Below are 22,363 nucleotides of genomic sequence, written 5' to 3'. Positions count from 1 at the left end.
TAGATGTCTACGCGATTCGCGTAGACAACTTACGCTGCAGCCGGAAGGAGGTGTGGCTAGCAGAGGGGGTTGTCTGCGTCCATCGCACAGGCCTTCCCCGGCTGTCAGAGATCAGAGTTCCCTGCACCGGTGCGAGGAATTCTCTCCGGTGCGAGGAATTCCCCTGTGGCATATAGGGGGTATAAGGCATTTCTGGGGCAGATCTGCATAACTGGGGGGGGGCAGGTTGTAAAATAGAAGGAAATAAAACCAAAATATTTTTCTCAATCATAGCTTTTATTAAAAAAAAATAGTTTACATGAATTAACATTTACTGGTAAAACTTTTTTCCTATAGGGTCGTCTTATATTCAGGCTTTTTCTTTTTTTCCTAAATTAATATTCAGATTTGGGGGGTCATCTTATAATCAGGGTCGTCTTATAATTGATCAAATACGGTACTACCACAAACTTTGACAAAGGTGTAACGGCGAAATTTCACAAAAGGCAGAGCCTCTGGGCACACCCTTATAATCAGGGTCGTCTTATAATCGAGCAAATACGGTATATATATATATATATTTTTTTTTGCCTTTTTTTAAAAAAAAATGTAAAACATTTTTTCAACTTGAAGGTTCCCCTGATAGTGACATCAGTGGGAAATTATTTTTACATTTTACTGTTTTTTTAACTATTTTTTTTCTAATAATTATTAATTTTATTTTATTTTTTCATTTATTTTTACTAATCACACTGTGATTAGAAAGCTGGGCCCCACTGACTTGCATGGTTGAATGCGGTACCTGTATTCAACCTGCAAGTGGAGCCAGAGTTCTCTAGAGGGTCTGGAGACCCTCTAGCGAACTTTTTCATCTTTATTATTTTTTTTCCCGGGAGGCCGCCATCTTGCGGATGGCGAAGATCACTTGCAGTGGCGGCTGTTCCGGGGTAAGTGTTGAATGTCTCCTGATCGAGGCATTCCAGCGACACCATTGAAGTTTAGGAGGTGATCGTTGATCGCCTCCTAAACGCTTTTAAAACGGGCATCCGCCCCCATACAATGTATGGCGGATGTTGACGCCCCGGGGAGGGGCCAGACATGGCCCCTATTGCCGATCGTGGCGTTGCTGAATGCCTCGAGGTCGAGGCATTACAACAATACCGTTTGGGTGCGGAAAGCGAACATAGATCGCTTTCTTCACCCGTTTAAAGTCATGACGGTCCTGGCACGTGCCCGGACCGCCAATTGTCATTAAGGGGTTAAAAAGGATTAGTGGCACTAAATTGTGACTTCAGGCATCCAGTGTATGATGAAATTTTTGTTAGTGTACTGATGTACTCCCAATCCCATCACATAAGATTCTATCTTAAACTATCTGCTTTGCACTGTTGTTCTCTTTATCCAGTATCTCAAACAATAGCAATCAAAACCATATGACAAGTCAGAGATTAATAGTAAGTGCGGCTGCATGAGTCAAGTAAAAAGAAAAATGCATGACGCAGCAACATAACTTGCACAATAAACACAAAATAAAACCAAAAAAAAAACCATATAAGATATCGTCATATAAGATGTCAGCATGACAAGTATAACTGGGTCAAGCATAACAAAAAGTTATTGAAAACGATGAATGAAGAAAAACAGGAACGTAGGCCCCAAAACTCTCACAGTCCCCAGCCAGAATCAAAGCAGAGGCATAATGCCAATCACTCACACCAACAATCAAAACTAGGGCTGCAACAACTAATCGATAATAATCGATAATGAAAATCGTTGCCAACGAATTTCATTATCGATTAGTTGAATCGATTTTTATCGATTATAAAATGAGGGTTTTTTCAGAGCAAACGCTCTGAAAAATACCCCTCATTATATAATCCGTTTACTCTGACTCACAGCAGCAGCTCCTACTTACCAGTCCCTCCCTGTAATCACTGTGACAACTGGCCCGCCCCTTCCTTCTCCCAGAAGGCCAGAACCACATGGCTGTGACACTCATCTAACTGTAAGTATAAAATTAATATTTGGGCTGCTGAAAGTTAAGGGAGGTGGGAGTTAATTTAGGGACAGCTATGGTTAATGGGGTGTTTAGGGTTAATTTAGGGGCAGCTATGGTTAATGGGGTGTTTAGGGTTAATATAGGAGCAGCTGTGGTTAATGGGGTGTTTGGGGTTAATTTGAGGCAGTTGTGGTTAATGGGGTGTTTAGGGTTAATTTTGAGCAGGGCTCGACAAATCCCAGGCGCCAGGTCGCCATGGCGACAGAGAATTTTGTCCTGGCGCCTAGGTTTTGTCAGCCTCTTACATCCAGAAAAAATTGTGGATGTAAGAGGCTGAGTCACCACACGGGGGCGCTGCTATTGTGTGCCCAGAAGTCTGGGCAGACAGCACAGCCACTCAGAGCCCGCCCCCGAGCCTGAGATCACTCCCACGGAGTGATCCTGTAGGCTGAAAACGCGGTTGCTGGAAAAGCAGCAATCGTGTTTTCAGCTGCCACAGGCAGCCTCAGGGAAGGGGTTTGTGTGTTGATTGGGTCCCCACACAAGTCTGGGGACCTCACCCAACACCTCCCAGCTGCCTGATCGCTCCATGGGAGCGACAGCGCAGCGTTAACCCCTTCAATGCCGCGATTGCGGCATTTAGGGGTTAATTCCCGTTTTGGGGGCTTTGCTGCTGGTGGTCTGCCTGGAAGCTCAGACAGACCAGCAACAGCAAAAACGAGCCCCCACAAGCCCTTTGATGACTCCTGTAGGTATGGAAGCCTACAGCAGTCATCAAAGAGACTCCCTCTGCAATGGCTGGTCCATTGACCAGCAATTGAGTCCCAGCTGCCAGAGGCAGCTTCAGGGACAGGGGAGAGGGTTCTTCGGTCTCCACATGAGTGTGGAGACCAGCCCCAACACCCCCCGCTGCCTGATCGCGACAGTGCAGTGTTAACCCCTTCAATGCCGCGATCACGGCGTTTTAGGGGTTAACTCCCGTTTTGTAAGGGGCTCTGCTGCCGGTGGTCTGCCTGGAAGCCCAGGCAGACCAGCAACAGCAAAAAAACGAGCCCCCACAAGCCCTTTGATGATTCCTGTAGGCATAGAAGCCTACAGCAGTCATCATAGACTCCCCCCTGCAGTGGCTGGTCTATAGACCAGCAATTGCTTCCCAGCTGCCAGAGGCAGCTTCAGGGACAGGGTGAGAGGGTTCTTTGGTCTGCCATGAGTGTGGAGACCAGCCCCAACACCCCCCTGCTGCCTGATCACTCCATGAGAGCGACAGTGCAGCGTTAACCCCTTCAATGCCACAATTGTGTATGACACATTCGTGGCATTGCAGGGGTTAACATTTGTCCCCACAAGCTTTTGGGGACTAAATATCTGTCAATGCTGTGCTCCAATGGAACATCAGCATCGAAAGAGTTAAAAAAATGAAAAAAATGTATTAAAAAAAAACAAACAGCACTGACCTGAAAGTCCAGGGTGCTTCCAGGTCAAATGCTGTGAGTTTAGTAAGTGGGCTGATGATGATCGGATCCCTCCTGACCAACTGTTAGTTTAAAAAAAATCCTGGCTCCTAACTTTTTTACCTGGCGCCTAGATTCACAACAAATTTGTCAAGCCCTGATTTAGAGGATGTTGGGGTTGATGGGGTCTTTAGGGTTAATTTAAGGGATGCTGTGGTTAATGGGGTGTTTAGGGTTAATTTAAGGTAGTTGTGTTTGATGGGGTATTTAGAGTTAATTTAGGGGTAGTTATGGTTAATGGGGTGTTTAGGGTTAATTTAATGATGAGGACTGAGGGTTAATTTAATTAATTTAATAAAGTTAACTTAAGGCGCAGTTAGAGGTAAAGGGGGGCAGACTAAGGGGAATCTAAATCCTGGGGGCAGTGAAGATTAACCCAGTACTTATTTATAAAAGTATGGTGTCAGTGTGCTGTGAACAGGTCTGTGACTCTATGAGGGGACTATTAGATATCTGGGGGGTATAAGGCATATCTGGGGAGGATGGAGTGACATATCTGGGGGTATAAGGCATATACGGTATATAAGGCATTTGTGGGGAGGGCAGTGTGGCATGTCTGGGAGGCAGTGTGGCATGTCTGGGGAGGATGGAGTGGTGTATCAGGGGTATAAGGCATATCAGGCACAGTGGCATATGTGGGGGTGGAGTGGCATATGTGGGAGGCAGCGTGGCATATGTGGGAGGCAGCGTGGAGTGGAATATGTGGGAGGCAGCGTGGAGTGGTATATGTGGGAGGCAGCGTGGAGTGGAATATGTGGGAGGCAGCGTGGAGTGGCATATGTGGGAGGCAGCGTGGAGTGGCATATGTGGGAGGCAGCGTGGAGTGGCATGTCTGGGAGGCAGCGTGGCATGTCTGGGAGGCAGCGTGGCAAGCCTGGGCTCAAATGTGCATAAATTGGGGGGGGCTGGTTGGGAAATAAAGACAAGAAATGCATTTTATCAAAGTTTTTTTATTCTGCTGTTTGTATTTAACATAATTTGTTTTTTCATTTATTTAAAATAATTTAATAATGTACATTCATTTTTTTTATCCGATTAATCGATGAATGGAAAAAATAATCGGCCAACTAATCGATTATTATCGTTAGTTGCAGCCCTAATCAAAACGTCTCATTAAATCCAGCAAAACTATCCTTCACCATTGGCTTGACCAAAGCAGATAGCGCAAAACCCTGCACCTGCCTTCAAAAGGCATGTACAAGCGGACATTGCCAGAGACAATGGAAAAGGTCCGCAGCTGGCCTGCGGCACTTCGGACACGTCCGAAAGGGCCCCACCCATACCGTGACTACGAGCAGGCGAAACGTACGCCCTATGTAATATCTCGCAAAACATCTCCCGATAAATTGGGGCAGGAAGAGAAGTTCTCATCCTATTGTAAACCCCAAGAATAGACGGGAGAGTCAAGGAGAGAAAGTGTCTCAACCAACGCTTAACGCCAGTCGGTATGGTGTCATGAACCAGATGGCGTTGTGTCCGTTTAAGTATGACCGAGATAGAATAGCCACCTTCAGGAACAGTATGGACCAAGTCATGGAGGGTGTTAGACCAGCCCCAATCCGTAAATTCTCTAATCCGGACCTGAATAAAATGCCTGAGTTGTAAAAAGACAAAGAAGGGTGATACAGAGAGGTCAGGGAATTTCAGCCTAAGGTCAAATAAAAAAAGAACTGAGTGTGAGTCACAATCCAGGAAAGGTTTAATGTACCTAATACCCCATGTGACCAACCTTTATTTATTTCCATAAAAAAGGCCCACCAAAATCTTCAGCACCAGGCCTATGATACTCTTCTTAATCTGGCCCTGTCCAGAAACTGGAGTCAAGCTATCAGACAGTTTCAAATCAGTGGTCATGCCATCAGACGCTTTTTCTTTAGATTAGCAAAAGGTGCCTTAGACCTGGAAATTTGATAATAATCATATAATGGTACAATTTTTAGTGGATTTTGCAGAGTTCTCACACAAATATATCTTCCTGCAAAATTAGATACGTTTATTAAACAAATTAAAGGTAAATATCCGCTCATATCTAGCAAATTACCTTTTATAACATTTCTGCATATATTACAAAATTCCACTGTTGGACCAACACATTTACACTGCACATATCTCACACACACACAGCCCTATATAATATCTTACAATATGATGCATTTTTACTGTGGAAATTTAAAGATATAGCACCCCAAATAGCAATGCAGTACTTGATAAATGTCATATTTCAACATTCTACATGGGGTTAAAAAAAAATCCCCCATTGGACCAATACAGTTACACTGCACATATCTCAAACACAACCCCCTCTATTATTTCTGAGAATATGGTGCATTTTTACTGTGGAAATTTAAAGCTATAGCGCCCCAAATATCAGCCCGGTAGACAGCAACTGTAATTTTTCAACATTCTACATGGGGTTGAAAAAAATTCCCCCATTGGACCAATACAGTTACACTGCAGATATCTCAAACACATGCCCCTCTATTGTTTCTGAGAATATGGTGCATTTTTACTGTGGAAATTTAAAGCTATAGCGCCCCGAATATTAGCCCAATACATAGCAAATGGGATTTTTCTAAAATCTACAGAGGGTTAAAAAAAATTCCTCCATTGGACCAATTCAGTTACAGTGCAAGTATCTCAAACACACCATTCTCTATTATTTCTGAGAATATGGTGCATTTTTTACTGTGGGAATTTAAAGCTATAGCACCCCAAATATCATCCCAGTAGACAGCAACTGGCATTTTTCAGCATTCTACAGAGGGTTAAAAAAATTCCCCATTGGACCAATACAGTTACACTAAAGATATCTCAAACACATGCCCCTCTATTATTTCTGAGAATATGGTGCATTTTTACTGTGGACATTTAAAGCTATAGCGCCCCAAATATTAGCCCAATTCATAGCAAATGGGATTTTTAAAAAATCTACAGAGGGTTAAAAAAAATTCCTCCATTGGACCAATTCAGTTACAGTGCAAGTATCTCAAACACACCATCCTCTATTATTTCTGAGGATATGGTGCATTTTTACTGTGGAAATTTAAAGCTATGGCGCCCCAAATATTAGCCCAATACATAGCAAATGGAATTTTTAAAAAATCTACAGGGGTTAAAAAAAATTCCCCCATTGGACCAATACAGTTACACTGCAGATTTCTCAAAGACATGTCCCTCTATTATTTCTGAGAATATGGTGCATTTTTACTGTGGAAATTTAAAGCTATAGCACCCCAAATATCAGCCCAGTAGACAGCAACTGCCATTTTTCAACATTCTACAGAGGGTTAAAAAAAATTCCCCCATTGGACCAATATATTTACACTGCACATATCTCAAGCTCACCCCCTTCTATTATTTCTGAGAATATGGTGCATTTTTACTGTGAAAATTTAAAGCTATAGCGCCCCAAATATCAGCCCAGTAGACAGTAACTGACATTTTTCAACAATCTACAGGGGGTTAAAAAAAATTCCCCATTGGACCAATACAGTTACACTGCAGATATCTCAAACACATGCCCCTCTATTATCTGAGAATATGATGCATTTTTACTGTGGAAATTTAAAGCTATAGCGCCCCAAATATTAGCCCAATTCATAGCAAATGGGATTTTTCAAAAATCTACAGAGGGTTAAAAAAAATTCCTCCATTGGACCAATTCAGTTACAGTGCAAGTATCTCAAACACACCATTCTCTATTATTTCTGTGAATATGGTGCATTTTTACTGTGGAAATTTAAAGCTATAGAGCCCGAAATATCAGCCCAGTAGACAGTAACTGCCATTTTTCAACATTCTACAGGGGGTTAAAAAAAATTCCCCATTGGACCAATACAGTTACACTGCAGAAATCTCAAACACATGCCCCTCTATTATTTCTGAGAATATGGTGCATTTTTACTGTGGAAATTTAAAGCTATAGCGCCCCAAATATTAGCCCAATTCATAGCAAATGGGATTTTTCGAAAATCTACAGAGGGTTGAAAAAAATTCCTCCATTGGACCAATTCAGTTACAGTGCAAGTATCTCAAACACACCATTCTCTATTATTTCTGAGAATATGGTGCATTTTTACTGTGGAAATTTAAAGCTATAGCGCCCCAAATATCATCCCAGTAGACAGCCACTGGCATTTTTCAGCATTCTACAGAGGGTTAAAAAAAATCCCCCATTCGAGCAATACAGTTACACTGCAGATATCTCAAACACATGCCCCTCTATTATTTCTGATAATATGGTGCATTTTTACTGTGGAAATTTAAAGCTACAGTGCCCCAAATATCAGCCCATATTTCAGCTCCGTAGAATGCTGAAAAATGCCAGTGGCTGTCTACTGGGATGATATTTGGGGCGCTATAGCTTTAAATTTCCACAGTAAAAATGCACCATATTCTCAGAAATAATAGAGGATGGTGTGTTTGAGATATTTGCACTGTAACTGAATTGGTCCAATGGAGGAATTTTTTTTTAACCCTCTGTAGTATGTTGAAAAATGGCAGTTACTGTCTACTGGGCTGATATTTGGGGCACTATAGCTTTAAATTTCCACTGTAAAAATGCACCATATTCTCAGAAATAATAGAGAATGGTGTGTTTGAGATACTTGCACTGTAACTGAATTGGTCCAATGGAGGAATTTTTTTTAACCCTCTGTAGATTTTAGAAAAATCCCATTTGCTATGTATTGGGCTAATATTTGGGGCGCTATAGCTTTATATTTCCACAGTAAAAATGCACCATATTTTTGGAAATAATAGAGGGGCATGTGTTAGAGATATCTGCAGTGTAACTGTGTTGGTCCAATGGGGAATTTTTTTTTAACCCCATGTAGAATGTTGAAAAATGGCAGTTACTGTCTACTGGGATGATATTTGGGGTGCTATAGCTTTAAATTTCCACAGTAAAAATGCACCATATTCTCAGAAATAATAGAGGGGCATGTGTTTGAGATGTCTGCAGTGTAACTGTATTGGTCCAATGGGGGAATTTTTTTTAACCCTCTGTAGAATGCTGAAAAATGCCAGTTGCTGTCTACTGGGATGATATTTGGGGTGCTATAGCTTTAAATTTCCACAGTAAAAATGCACCATATTCTCAGAAATAATAGAGAATGGTGTGTTTGAGATATTTGCACTGTAACTGAATTGGTCCAATGGAGGAATTTTTTTTAACCCTCTATAGAATGTTGAAAAATGGCAGTTACTGTCTACTGGGCTGATATTTGGGGCGCTATAGCTTTAAATTTCCACAGTAAAAATGCACCATATTCTCAGAAATAATAGAGGGGCATGTGTTTGAGATATCTGCAGTGTAACTGTATTGGTCCAATGGGGGAATTTTTTTTAACCCTCTGTAGAATGCTGAAAAATGCCAGTTGCTGTCTACTGGGATGATATTTGGGGCGCTATAGCTTTAAATTTCCACAGTAAAAATGCACCATATTCTCGGAAATAATAGAGAATGGTGTGTTTGAGATACTTGCAGTGTAACTGAATTGGTCCAATGGAGGAATTTTTTTTAACCCTCTGAAGATTTTTGAAAAATCCCATTTGCTATAAATTGGCATGTGTGTGAGATATCTGCAGTGTAACTGTATTGGTCCAATGGGGAATTTTTTTTTAACCCCCTGTAGAATGTTGAAAAATGGCAATTGCTGTCTACTGGGCTGATATTTGGGGCACTATAGCTTTAAATTTCCACAGTAAAAATGCACAATATTCTCAGAAATAATAGAGGGGCATGTGTTTGAGATATCTGCAGTGTAACTGTATTGGTCCAATGGGGGAATTTTTTTTAACCCTCTGTAGAATGCTGAAAAATGCCAGTTGCTGTCTAGTGGGATGATATTTGGGGCGCTATAGCTTTAAATTTCCACAGTAAAAATGCTCCATATTCTCAGAAATAATAGAAGGGGGTGTGCTTGAGATATGTGCAGTGTAAATATATTGGTCCAATGGGGGAATTTTTTTTAACCCCTGTAGATTTTTGAAAAATCCCATTTGCTATGTATTGGGCTAATATTTGGGGTGCTATAGCTTTAAATTTCCACAGTAAAAATGCACCATATTCTCAGAAATAATAGAGGGGCACTTGTTTGAGATATCTGCAGTGTAACTGTATTGGTCCAATGGGGGAATTTTTTTCAACCCTCTGTAGAATGCTGAAAAATGCCAGTTGCTGTCTAGTGGGATGATATTTGGGGCGCTATAGCTTTAAATTTTCACAGTAAAAATGCACCATATTCTCAGAAATAATAGAAGGGGGTGTGCTTGAGATATGTGCAGTGTAAATATATTGGTCCAATGGGGGAATTTTTTTTAACCCTCTGTAGAATGTTGAAAAATGGCAGTTACTGTCTACTGGGCTGATATTTGGGGTGCTATTGCTTTAAATTTCCACAGTAAAAATGCACCATATTCTCAGAAATAATAGAGGGGCATGTCTTTGAGAAATCTGCAGTGTAACTGTATTGGTCCAATGGGGGAATTTTTTTTAACCCCTGTAAATTTTTAAAAAATCCCACTTGCTATGTATTGGGCTAATTTTTGGGGCGCTATAGCTTTAAATTTCCACAGTAAAAATGCACCATATTCTCAGAAATAATAGAGGGGCATGTGTTTGAGATATCTGCAGTGTAACTGTATTGGTCCAGCGGGGGAATTTTTTTTAACCCTCTGTAGAATGCTGAAAAATGCCAGTTGCTGTCTACTGGGATGATATTTGGGGTGCTATAGCTTTAAATTTCCACAGTAAAAATGCACCATATTCTCAGAAATAATAGAGAATGGTGTGTTTGAGATACTTGCACTGTAACTGAATTGGTCCAATGGAGGAATTTTTTTTAACCCTCTGTAGATTTTAGAAAAATCCCATTTGCTATGTATTGGGCTAATATTTGGGGCGCTATAGCTTTAAATTTCCACAGTAAAAATGCACCATATTCTCAGAAATAATAGAGGGGGTTGTGTTTGAGATATGTGCAGTGTAACTGTATTGGTCCAATGGGGGATTTTTTGTAACCCCATGTAGAATGTTGAAATATGACATTTATCAAGTACTGCACTGCTATTTGGGGTGCTATATCTTTAAATTTCCACAGTAAAAATGCACCATATTGTAAGATATTATATAGGGCTGTGTGTGTGTGAGATATGTGCAGTGTAAATGTGTTGGTCCAACGTTGGAATTTTGTAATATATGCAGAAATGTTATAAAAGGTAATTTGCTAGATATGAGCGGATATTTACCTTTAATTTGTTTAATAAACGTATCTAATTTTGCAGGGAGATATATTTGTGTGAGTAACATTATATGATTATTATCACATTTCCAGGTCTAAGGCACCTTTTGCTAATCTAAAGAAAAAGCGTCTGATGGCATGACCACTGATTTGAAACTGTCTGATAGCTTGACTCGTGTCCAGAAAGCCTGGGTCATAGAGACGAAGAAAGAAGATATACTTGGGACATCTTTGAAGACGACCAATTCAATTTACTATGATCAAACCATATATTTTTGAGAACAGGTTATTTCAAATGCAGGTATTTAACACTTTCTATGGTGGACTGTCCCTTTAATTCTCAGTTCTATTGGAGGCACATTCACCAAGAGGAACTGATTATAAAAAAAGGAAGCAAAGACACGTAAATACATTTCTAGTAAAATGCACTAAAACAAAGTTTGTAAACGTCATTAAAATTAAGATATGTGCATTTTTTAAATGTATCTAATTATCTTTGCTTAAATTACGCACCACTGGAAAAATGCCCGCACTCAGCACTTGATGCGCTGTCTTCAAATACTAAACACAGCCAGGCCGCCTCGCACACGTGCCATCTTCATTTGGAAACAAGGGGCGTTATCACGCTGTCATTGCCGTGGGCGGGATCATCGCCATTTTTTTTATTTTATTTTTTTTAAATGTCGGTTCGTGGTGAGGCGTAGGTGGACCGCTGCAGCTATGTTTTTTCCGCACCTTCTTTTTCACCTTGTGCTCCAACTAACCACAGCGGAAATAGATCGCGGCATCGACAGCACACCGCACCCAGGTAAGTGCGGTTAGACTGCTGTGCGGGGGTGCAAACATGCATGTACGACACGTATGTGCGGATATCAGGTTCACTTTACCAAAGCGAGAATGCGTCCCATAAGTAGAAGTTGGCATCTATAACCTTAAAGCTGTTGTCGCACTGCAGCTCTCATTTCGGGGGCTGTCGTTCTGTAACAGGCCAGAGCCGCGTAAAGTAAACAACAGTAGGATGTGTGACTTTAAACTTGGAGTGACGCTGAACGTCCTTAAATATTTTTTTTTTGTCAATTGTAGGATCGGAATTACGTTAATACCGTATGTTGGGCGGGGTACGTGCACGTCGGTATCATGTTTGGGCACGGGATGAACGCGCAGTGTTTTTCACAGGGGTGTGGTGCATTTCGGGCTTCTGAAAATTTCCCCGTTGTTTGTTATGAAGTTGCCTGAGTTTTCGTAAATAGCCACTCCGCAAATCAAATATTCGAGGGGGAAAAAATCTCTTGACGCTTCGCTTAACTGAGAAGTCTGAAATGTACCACTTTTAGATACAGTCTTAACAACGTTTATTGTGAATAATATGTTAAAAAAAATATGAATGAATAAACACATTTTATGATTTTGCTAAGGTAATTGCCGGTAAAGTAGTTGACAATAACTGAATAACTTATAATTATATTGCTGTTGCGTTATTTTTAGTCAATATACTAGTTTGTAACAAGGGTCATGGCCAAAAAATGAACCATGAATAACCTACAAATCTTATGTTTATGAAAAGCTGACAGCTCGAGTAGTTCAGTAGGATCATTTAGGCACTTACCTACCATACATAATTTTCTGTTTATTTTTCCCAAAAAACATTTTTACACTAGCATTTTTTACACAATTAAAGTGCCCTAAATGTATTCAGATGCATCTCCAGATAACAGAAATACCTCTCGAATAGATTATTGCATGGTATGTTTTGAAGCTCTGTTCGCTTAGCCCAATCAATGATCACCTTTTAAGCGTAGAGCGCACACAAGCACCACTGCAAGAGATTTAGCCTCTCTCAAGATGGTGGCGTCCTTTAAAAAATAAGTTTCCAAGAGAGTCTCTCCAAACCCTCCTGAGAACTATGGGCTTCCCTTGCCAGTTAAATATTATGAGTCCCCCCCCCCCCCAAAAGATATCAGCTTGTTTTGCAATTGAATTGTTCACATTATAGGTCACATTAACCGGTCTTCCGGACCGGGACGTACCTGGTACTTCCTGGTCACGTGTCACCACCAGACCGAGACGTACCAGGTACGTCATCCCCAAAAGCCGCCCCCACATCGCCACAATCGTGGTGATCGCGGGGGCGCTGCTTCTGCTGTCTGCCCAGACTGGGCAGACCAGCACAGCCACTCCAAGCCCGCCCCCGGGCCTGAGATCACTCCCACAGAGTGATTCTGTAGGCTGAAAACGCGATAGCAGGAAAACCTGCAAACGCGTTTTCAACTGCCACAGGCAGTTTAAGGAAAGGGGGTTGAGTGTTGATTGGGTCCCCATGAGAGCGACAGTGCAGCGTTAACCCCTTCAATGCCCCTTCAAAAACGAGCCCCCACAAGCCCTTTGATGATTCCTGTAGGCTTGGAAGCCTACAGGAGCCATCAAAGAGACTCCTCCCTGCAATGGCTGGTCTATAGACCAGCAATTGCGTCCCAGCTGCCAGAAGCAGCTTCAGGGACAGGGGGAGAGGGTTCTTCGGTCTCCACATGAGTGTGGAGACCAGCCCCAACCCTCCCCTGCTGCCTTACAGCGACAGTGCAGCGTTAACCCCTTTAATGCAACATTGAAATTTATGAGTTAAAAATGCAAAATAATATAATTTTCCTGTGAAGTTTGGCAGACATCAGTGAAGAAATAGCTGCCTGAAAACTGTCAAAATTACCCTAGTTGAACACCTTGACTTGTCTACTGTTCATAAACGTATACTTTTATGGGGTCATTTACATGTCCCAAATAGGATATGGGCCCAGTAAACCAATTTCTGAAAATTCCAAATTTGAAAACTAAAATGCACGTGTTCCAGTTTTGCCCTCATAGCTACCTCAAAAAATGCATGAACCATGCATGTGAGGCCTTGTTGGAACCGGGGGATGTTGGTGAAAACAATTTGGTGTTTTGTTCTGCAGTTGCACATATTCTATACAACATATAATATGAAATCTAAAGCAACATTGCAATATATACAAAAAAAACCACAAAAAATATAAAAATACCTCAACATTTGGCAGCAATTGGTGATAAAATCCCTGTTTGAAAAGTGTAAAAATTACCCTAGTTGTACACCTTGGCTTATCTACTGTTCATAAACGTATAATTATTGGGGGATAATCAGTATCTGTGACAACTATTGCAGTTATTAGCCTACCATGCCAAATTTGAAAAAAAATACGTTTTAAAAACGTGATGCATGCCTTGCAATGTTTGCCCTATACTGGTCAAAATGGATGAAAATCCTGGCTTTAATGGGTGGTTTCCAAATCGGGAAAAGTTAATGAATATATTTTGGATAATTTTTTTCCCATTGGTTCAATGCGTGTACAATTTGTATGTATACAAAACTGTTAAATACGTTTTTGTTTTTTTTTACCCCCCCACCTTTTCACGTTTATTTCAAACAAAACAATGTACTACCCAGCTTAATATAGTTTCAAATTAAAGTCCTGCTTGTGCTGAAAACAACAATATATGATTTGTGTGGGTGCACTAATTGATAAGAGAGAAATTACAGTTGAAGAAAGACATCGCAAAACACAAAAAACGGCTCCGGTCTTTTAGCGCCACTTTAGTATCAAAATCCCGGTCCTGAAGGGGTTAAAGGTGGAAAAAAAGTTCTAACATGATTTATCTTTGTCTCATTCTTTAACATCACAAGAACCTGGCATTTTAACAGGGGTGTGTAGACTTTTTGTATCCACTGTATGGGGTGTGGGTTACTGCAGATTCTCATAAAGGTAAGTATTTTATTTTGACATATTTGATAGACATTTCATATATGAACAACTTTACAAAGGAAAAGTGTACTGTTAGGTTGCTTGGTTATATAAAGCATGTATTTGATACCAACATGTCTACCTTGGTGGTGAATTGATGCAGGAATACAGCCCTTTGTGGTAGAAACCACTACGGACGTATATCGGTTGTGTTCTCAAGATTGCATTAAACTGCAAAGCCCTGAGGCTGACACCTTAACCACATGACAATTTGTCTTCCTGTGTGAGTTTTTGCTTTTTCTTTTGCACATTAAGAAAACTTCCTATAAAGGATAGTTAGTCTTTTTGTGTAAATCATTGAGGGGATGAATTATGTAATTGAGACCTAACCATGTGGAAAACTCATGATTTATTCATTACACCTTTACATTAACTATCACGATATCTTATCTGTATAGAATGTTTTTTGGTATTTTTTACGTTCGTTCATTATAAAGAATTATGCCTACTCTTTATTATATAAATCGTATTAATGCATTGTTGAGTGCAAAGGTGACTATAATAAGACAATTTAGACAATTATTTCATAATTCTTTAGCATAGGATTATGTACATTTTGATAAGCAGGGGAGATCAGAGGGAGAAGATGACGTGCTTTGAAAGTGATCAAAAGTTGCATTCTTCGCTTAACAATTGCTATAATGCCACCAAAATGTGCTCCAGGAACCCTGTGTGATCTCTCCTCTGGGGCATCGTAGTTTGCCATATACAATATTGTGACGGACACCTTATTTAAAAGATCTTAGGAAGCAAGCAACAGTCAACTCTTAAGATTAAACGGTGTTTCTGAAATGCCTCTTAAGCAAGACATTAAGCGACATAGGAAACCCAGCCCAGAATGCATTGTTACTGCTCTGGAGAGAGGTCCCAAGCATCATTGCAAGAGATTTTGCCTCTTACAAGATGGCTACATCCATTAAAAAATAAGTTTCCAAGAGGGTGTCTCTAGACCCTCCCAAGAACTCATGTAAATCAATAGAGCCCTGTTTTCACAATGTGATTAGTTAAAAAATAAAAAATAAAAAAAAATTGGAAAAAAGAAAAATGTGGTTATGTAAAAATACTTCCAGTTATTATCACCATCAGAAAAACCATCCAGGTCGAACAAAATTAAAATTTGAGGAAATGCTGAAATTAGCACTGTATCTTCTCACAAATCCTGGCAATACTAGCATTTGCAATACCCATGGGATGTCTAGTTTAAAAAAAGGTATGATTTGATGGCATAAATTGAATTGGCAGAGTTCAAACATGTCCAAACAAACATGTTCAAACAATAGCGTGAACACCCAATGACCAGATGTCAAAATCAAAAGAAAACAGCTGCACACCTCCCAAATGTGGCCTTGTAGTCCCCAAACAACCTGATGAGAAACATATGAATAGGTGCTTTCATTGTACCGGGGAGACGATGCTGAACACTTATTGGGGTGGTGCTTGTCAGTGACACGAGTTGTAAATTCATACCTGAAGTGCAACGTGGGGTGGGGGGGACGACACAAACAAATTACCGTATTTGCTCGATTATAAGACAAGGTTTTTTCCAAATGCTCTGAAAAACACCCCTCGTCTTATAATCGGGGTCGTCTTATAATCAGACCTCAACTAGGTCTTACTATGAGACTAAGATCCAGATCCCCCGCAGCGATGCAGGGGACCTGGATCATCCTGTCTAAATCCCTCCGCCCCACCACACACCGGTACTTCTGAGTCCCCGGTGCTTAGTCCGGGCAGCGTGCAGAGCTCTACGCGATTTGCGTACACAACTTCCGCTGCAGCCGTCAGAGTTCCCCGTGATCTCTGACAGCCTGGGAAGGTCTGCGCGATGGACGCAGACAACCCCGGCTGCTAACAGCACCTCCTTCCGGCTGCAGCGGAGGTTGTCTACACGCTGCCCCGGCTACACGTTGGGGACTCAAAAGCACCGGTAAGTTGGGGGGGGGAGACAGGAGGATCCAGGTCCCCTGCAATGCTGCGGGGGATCTGGATCTTAGTCTCATAATCAGACCTCAAATAGGTCTGACTATAATACGACCCCGATTATAAGACGAGGGGTATTTTTCAGAGCATTTGCTCTGAAAAAACCTAGTCTTATAATAGAGCAAATACAGTAATTTGTTTACGATTTTGTTTAAACCAAAAGTGCCGGAAACTAAATTTGTTGTCCAAAAATAAATGGAAAAAAAACTAAACAAGAAATTGAGCCAAATCGTTTGGTCCGTTTGCACAAGTCTATAAAGCACTACCCCCCAATTTACCACATTAACCTGTCCGACACTGAGACGAAACTGAACATTTGAAATACGGAAACTAGCAGTGTGTACTCATAATAATTCTTTTTCTTTTAAACAAATATTACTTGTGCTTTCCTTTACAGTTCCTGCACCGTTTAACCTGACTCTGAAATCCTATAACTTCAATACTACCTTATACTGGGCCTATAGCTTGGCTGATTTGATGCCTTACTTTCAAGTGGAAATCCTGAATTACAAGTAAGCAACAATTGGCCTTTTTAATGTTTTGTGAATACAAGACTTGCTTAACAACTTGTTGGATGTCTTACTAACATTTGGGTTTGCATTTGGTTTAGCCTTTCTTGTTCTATGTTATAAGCCATATGACGGGGTTGTCGCCAATTTTTGGAAACAATTTTTGAATGTCATTTTCAAGAATTCACGTCTTTGGATCTTTACCAAATACCCTTTGGTTTTGCTTTGAAGATAATATGCCTGGTGTCCCTTTCCTCAAGGTTTAATCCCCAAAAAATACAAATTATTAAAGGGGCACTTCAGCCATATGCGCTTCCATGTGGTCTGTTTTTCAAATTCATAGGGAGATCCACCCTAATGCATATTCAGTGCCCTCTGTTAATATTGGCACCCTTGGGAAATATGAGCAAATAATGCAGTAAAAAACACCTTGATCTCTTCTTCAAAAAACACACAATACTCTGCACTCATAGATATCAAACAATTGCAAACTCAACACGTTTACCCCCCCCCCCAAAAAAAAGGGAAATGTGTGGCATGATTATTGGCACCCTTTTAGTTAATACTTTGTGCTACCTCCCTTTACCAAGAGAACGGCTATGTGTCTTCTTCTATAATGTCTGATGAGCTTGCAGAATACATGGCAAGGGATCAGAGACCATTCCTGCCTAATTTTATAGATTTTTTTGTCTATCTTCCTCGCTTTGGGTATTTTTGTATTTACTAAAGGCTAACTTCTTGTCTTACGATTTTGGCCACTTCTGCAGAGTACCACAGCGGTTTTTTAAATTTTTTTACTCTTACTGACCAGCCTAATACAACTTTCTGTAGGGCTGCAACTAAGTTATTTTCATTATCGATTAGTTGGCCCGTTATATTTTCAATTAATCTGATAAAAAAAAAAAATCTAAATTTTTCATTTATTTAAAAATAATTTAACAGGAATGGTAAAAACAAACAGCAGAATAAAAAACTTTGATAAAAATGCATTTCTTTTTTTTTTATTTCCCAACCTGCCCCCAGTTATGCACTTAAGGCCAGTAAGTCTTACATCTGTAGTGGGGAAATCAATGGAAGCTATGTTAAAGGACAGGATTGTTGAACATCTGAAGTCACATGGGTTTCAAGATCAAAAACAACATGGGTTTACTTTAGGGAGATCATGCCAAAGTGGAAAAATGGTCAGAGCTGTGGCAGCTGGCATTTAATGTGGATAAATGCGAAGTACCGTATTTGCTCGATTATAAGACGACCCCACCCCCCCAAGTCTGAATATTAATTTAGGGGGAAAAAATCCTGAATAGAAGACGACCCTATAGGAAAAAAGTTTTACCAATAAATGTTAATTCAGGTAAACTATTTTTTTTAATAAAAACTGTGATTGAGAATAGGGCTGCAACTAACGATTATTTTCATAATCGATTAGTTGGCAGATTTTTTTTTTTTTTTTTTTTTCAATTAATCCGACAAAAAAAAATGAATGTACATTTTTCATTTATTTAAAATAATTTAATAAACAATGATGTTAAATACAAACAGCAGAATTAAAAAAAACTTTGATAAAATGCATTTGTCTTCATTTCCTAACCAGCCCCCCCCAATTTATGCTGCCTCCCGCATATGCCACTCAACTCTACCCCCACATATTCCACTGTGGCCCCTGATATGCCTTATACCCCCTGATACACCACTCCATCCTCCCCGGACATGCCACGCTGCCCTCTCCACATATGCCACTTCATTCTACCCCCAGATATGCCACTTCATTCTACCCCCAGATATGCCACTCCACTCTACCCCCAGATATGCCTTATACACCACTCCGTCCTCCCCAGACATGCCACACTGTCCTCCCCACATATGCCTTATATACCCTATATGCCTTATACCCCCAGATATGTCACTCCGTCCTCCCCAGATATGCCTTATAACCCCCAGATATCGCCTAGTCCCCTCATAGTCACGGACCCGTTCGCAACACAGTGACACCATACTTTTATAAATAGGTACTGGGTTAATCTTCACTGCCCCCAAGATTTAGATTCCCCTTAGTTTGCCCCCCCCTTACCTCTAACTGCACCTTAAGTTAACTTTATTAAATTAATTAACCCTCAGTCCTCATCATTAAATTAACCCTAAACATCCCATTAACCATAACTACCCCTAAAAACCCATCAACCACAATCTGACACTTAGGGGGTTAAAAGGCATATTATGGGGCAGAGTGGCATATAGGGAGGTATAAGGCATTTCAGAGGGTTAAAAGGCATATTATGGGGCAGAGTGGCATATAGGGAGGTATAAGGCATTTCAGAGGGTTAAAAGGCATTTGTGGAGGCAGAGTGGCGGGGAACTCTGATCTCTGACAGCCGGGGAAGGTCTGTGCGATAGACGCAGACAACCCCCGCTGCTAACCGCACCTCCTTCCTGCTGCAGCGGAAGTTGCTTACGCAAATCGCGAAAGCGTCTACACACAGCCCCAGCTACACACCAGGGACTCAGAAACACCGGTAAGTTGGGGGTTGGGCATAAGACCGGAGGATCCAGGTCCCCTGCAGCGCTGCAGGGGATCTGGATCTAAGTCTCATAGTTATACCTATTTGAGGTCTGATTATAATACGACCCCGATTTATAAGACGAGGGGTATTTTTCAGAGCATTTGCTCTGGAAAAAACCTTGTCTTATAATCGAGCAAATACGGTAATGCATCTAGGACAGGGATGTCCAAGTTTTTTTCTGCAGTGGGCCACTTCATCAGAAATGTATGTGCGTGGGGGCTGCACTCATTTTTCACTGAGGGAAAATATGGCCTTTTAGCTTTATGATGCATATAAATACAGGGTTAATTTGGCGATATCGTGAAAAAAGCAGCGGACGATTTTTTTTTTAATTTTTTTTTGAGCAACCTTTGTCATTCAATACTGAATTACTTAACCCCTTAATGACAAGACTGTTTCTTACTCGTAGTACATTTTGGGACAATGGCTCTTTTAAAATTTTTCAGTGTAGCTGTAGTTTTCTTCCTCTTTTTGGTCACCCACACATATCATACCTTGTTTTTTCAGGACAAAATAGATACCATTTATCATATCATCCAATTTACCATTTTACAATAAAAAAAAATGATAAAATGTTTTTGGTTTTTTTTGTTAAAACAAATGGAAAAAATAATGTTACATAGATTCTACTATTTGTCCTGAGATTCGTCGGAATTGCTTCTTAAGCATTAACGGTGTAGCAACACAACCCCTAACCCCGATAGCCTTGTGATTGCTCCTAAGAGCAACCACAAGTGCCATCATGTAAATGACATTGCCGCCACTCACAAGATAGTGTCAACAATAGATAAATGAATGAGTTCACAGAGGGTCTTTTCCAGATACTGCATTTAACCATGCAAACTCAATGGAGCCCAGCTCCAGATTAGTAAAACAATTAAAAAAAAAAAAATGTTTACAATTTTTTTTAAAAAAAAATATGGTAACATGTAAAAATAATTCCCCATTGTCACCAAAAAAAAAAAAAAAAAAAAAGTATATATGTGTGTAATACCGTATTGGCTTGGATATAGGCCGCACCCGAATATAGGCCGCACCCTAAAAGTTTGGTGCTTTTTTAAAGAAAAAGTTTTGTAATAGATATGCTGCCACTCTGTCCCCCCCCCCCCCGACTTACCAGAGCAGACTCCCGGGTGTCTTGCGGGGCTGGCGGGGAACATCTACGCAATACGCGTATACAACTTCCGGTTGTACGCGTATTGGCACCGGAAGTTGTATACGTGTATTGCGTGGGAATTGCCGGCAAGGGAGATTGTTGCCGGCAGCAGAGGTTGTTTACCTGCGTGTCGCCGCAGCCGCTGAATGTCTGCACGATGTGCTTAGACAAGGCTGTCTGAGCGTATCAGAGAGTAGGATGCAGGTCCCCTGCACCGCTGCGGGGGATCTGTATCCTAACCCTGCTGCCTGCCTATAGGCTGCACCCCCACTATAAAGGCTTAAAGTGGGGGGGGGGAGTGGGGCCTATATTCAGCCCAATACGGTATATATGTATATACATGTGTGTGTGTGTGTGTGTGTATATATGTGTGTATATATATGTATATGTGTGTATATATATGTATATGTGTGTATATATATGTATATGTGTATATGTGTGTATATATATGTATATGTGTATATATGTATATGTGTATATATGTATATGTGTATATATGTATATGTGTATATTAGGGCTGCAACAACTAATCGATAAAATCGATAATAATCGATAATGAAATTATCGAATTTGGCAACGAATTTCATTATCGATTAGTTGAATCGATTATTATCGATTATAAAATGAGGGTTTTTTCAGAGCAAACGCTCTGAAAAATCCCCCTCATCATATAATCCGTTTAGTCTGACTCACCGTCTCACAGCAGCAGCTCCTACTTACTCCCCCTCCCTGTAATCACTGTGACAACTGGCCCCGCCCCTTCCTTCTCCAGGCCAGAACCACATGGCTGTGACACTCATCTAACTGTAAGTATATGTATATATGTGTATATATATATATATATATATATATATATATATATGTATGTGTATATATGTATGTAATATATATATATATATATTTGGGCTACTGAAAGTTAGGGGAGGTGGGGGTTAATTTAGGGGCAGTTATGGTTAGTGGGGTGTTTAGGGTTACTTTAGGGGCAGTTATGGTTAATTGGGTGTTTAGGGTTAATTTAGGGGCAGTTATGTTAATAGGGTGTTTAGGGTTAATTTAGGAGCAGCTGTGGTTAATGGGGTGTTTGGGGTTAATTTGAGGCAGTTGTGGTTAATGGTGTGTTTAGGGTTAATTTAGGGGATGCTGTGGTTGATGGGGTCTTTAGGGTTAATTTAGGGGATGCTGTGGTTAAGGGGGGGTTAAGGGTTAATTTAGGGGCAGTTATGGTTAATGGGGAGTTTAGGGTTAATTTAGGGGAATCTAAATCCTGGGGGCAGTGAAGTGACATATCTGGGGGTATAAGGCATATACAGTATATAAGGCATATGTGGGGAGGGCAGTGTGGCATGTCTGGGGAGGACGGAGTGGTGTATCAGGGTGTATAAGGCATATCTGGGGGTAGAGTGGCATATCTGGGGGTAGAGAAGTGGCATGTCTGGGAGGCAGGGTGGCGTGTCTGGGGAGGATGGAGTGGGGTATCAGGGGATATAAGGCGTATCAGGCACAGTGGCATATGTGGGAGGCATTGTGGAGTGGCAGATGTGGGAGGCAGCATGGCGTGGCATATGTGGGGAGGGCAGGGTGGCATGTCTGGGGAGGATGGAGTGGTGTTTCAGGGGGT

The 22,363-nt window shown here is 40.8% G+C and overlaps 1 protein-coding gene across 1 annotated transcript in view; it reads left to right on the top strand.

Moving 5' to 3' along the window:
- The first annotated feature begins 11,409 nt into the window (after window positions 1-11,409).
- Window positions 11,410-22,363, top strand: part of IFNGR1 (interferon gamma receptor 1) — a 39,406-nt gene continuing 28,452 nt past the window's right edge. Inside the window, exons 1-2 of the mRNA XM_053461038.1 lie at window positions 11,410-11,541; window positions 16,920-17,034. Of these exons, the coding sequence (XP_053317013.1) occupies window positions 11,454-11,541; window positions 16,920-17,034 (203 nt within the window). The 5' untranslated portion in view covers window positions 11,410-11,453. The remainder of the gene's footprint in view (window positions 11,542-16,919; window positions 17,035-22,363) is intronic.

This window comes from Spea bombifrons, chromosome 3 (genome assembly GCF_027358695.1).
Source record: "Spea bombifrons isolate aSpeBom1 chromosome 3, aSpeBom1.2.pri, whole genome shotgun sequence".
Classification (NCBI taxonomy): domain Eukaryota; kingdom Metazoa; phylum Chordata; class Amphibia; order Anura; family Pelobatidae; genus Spea; species Spea bombifrons.
Note: the sequence above shows the minus strand (reverse complement) of the source record. Positions and strands in the feature narration are given on the sequence as shown.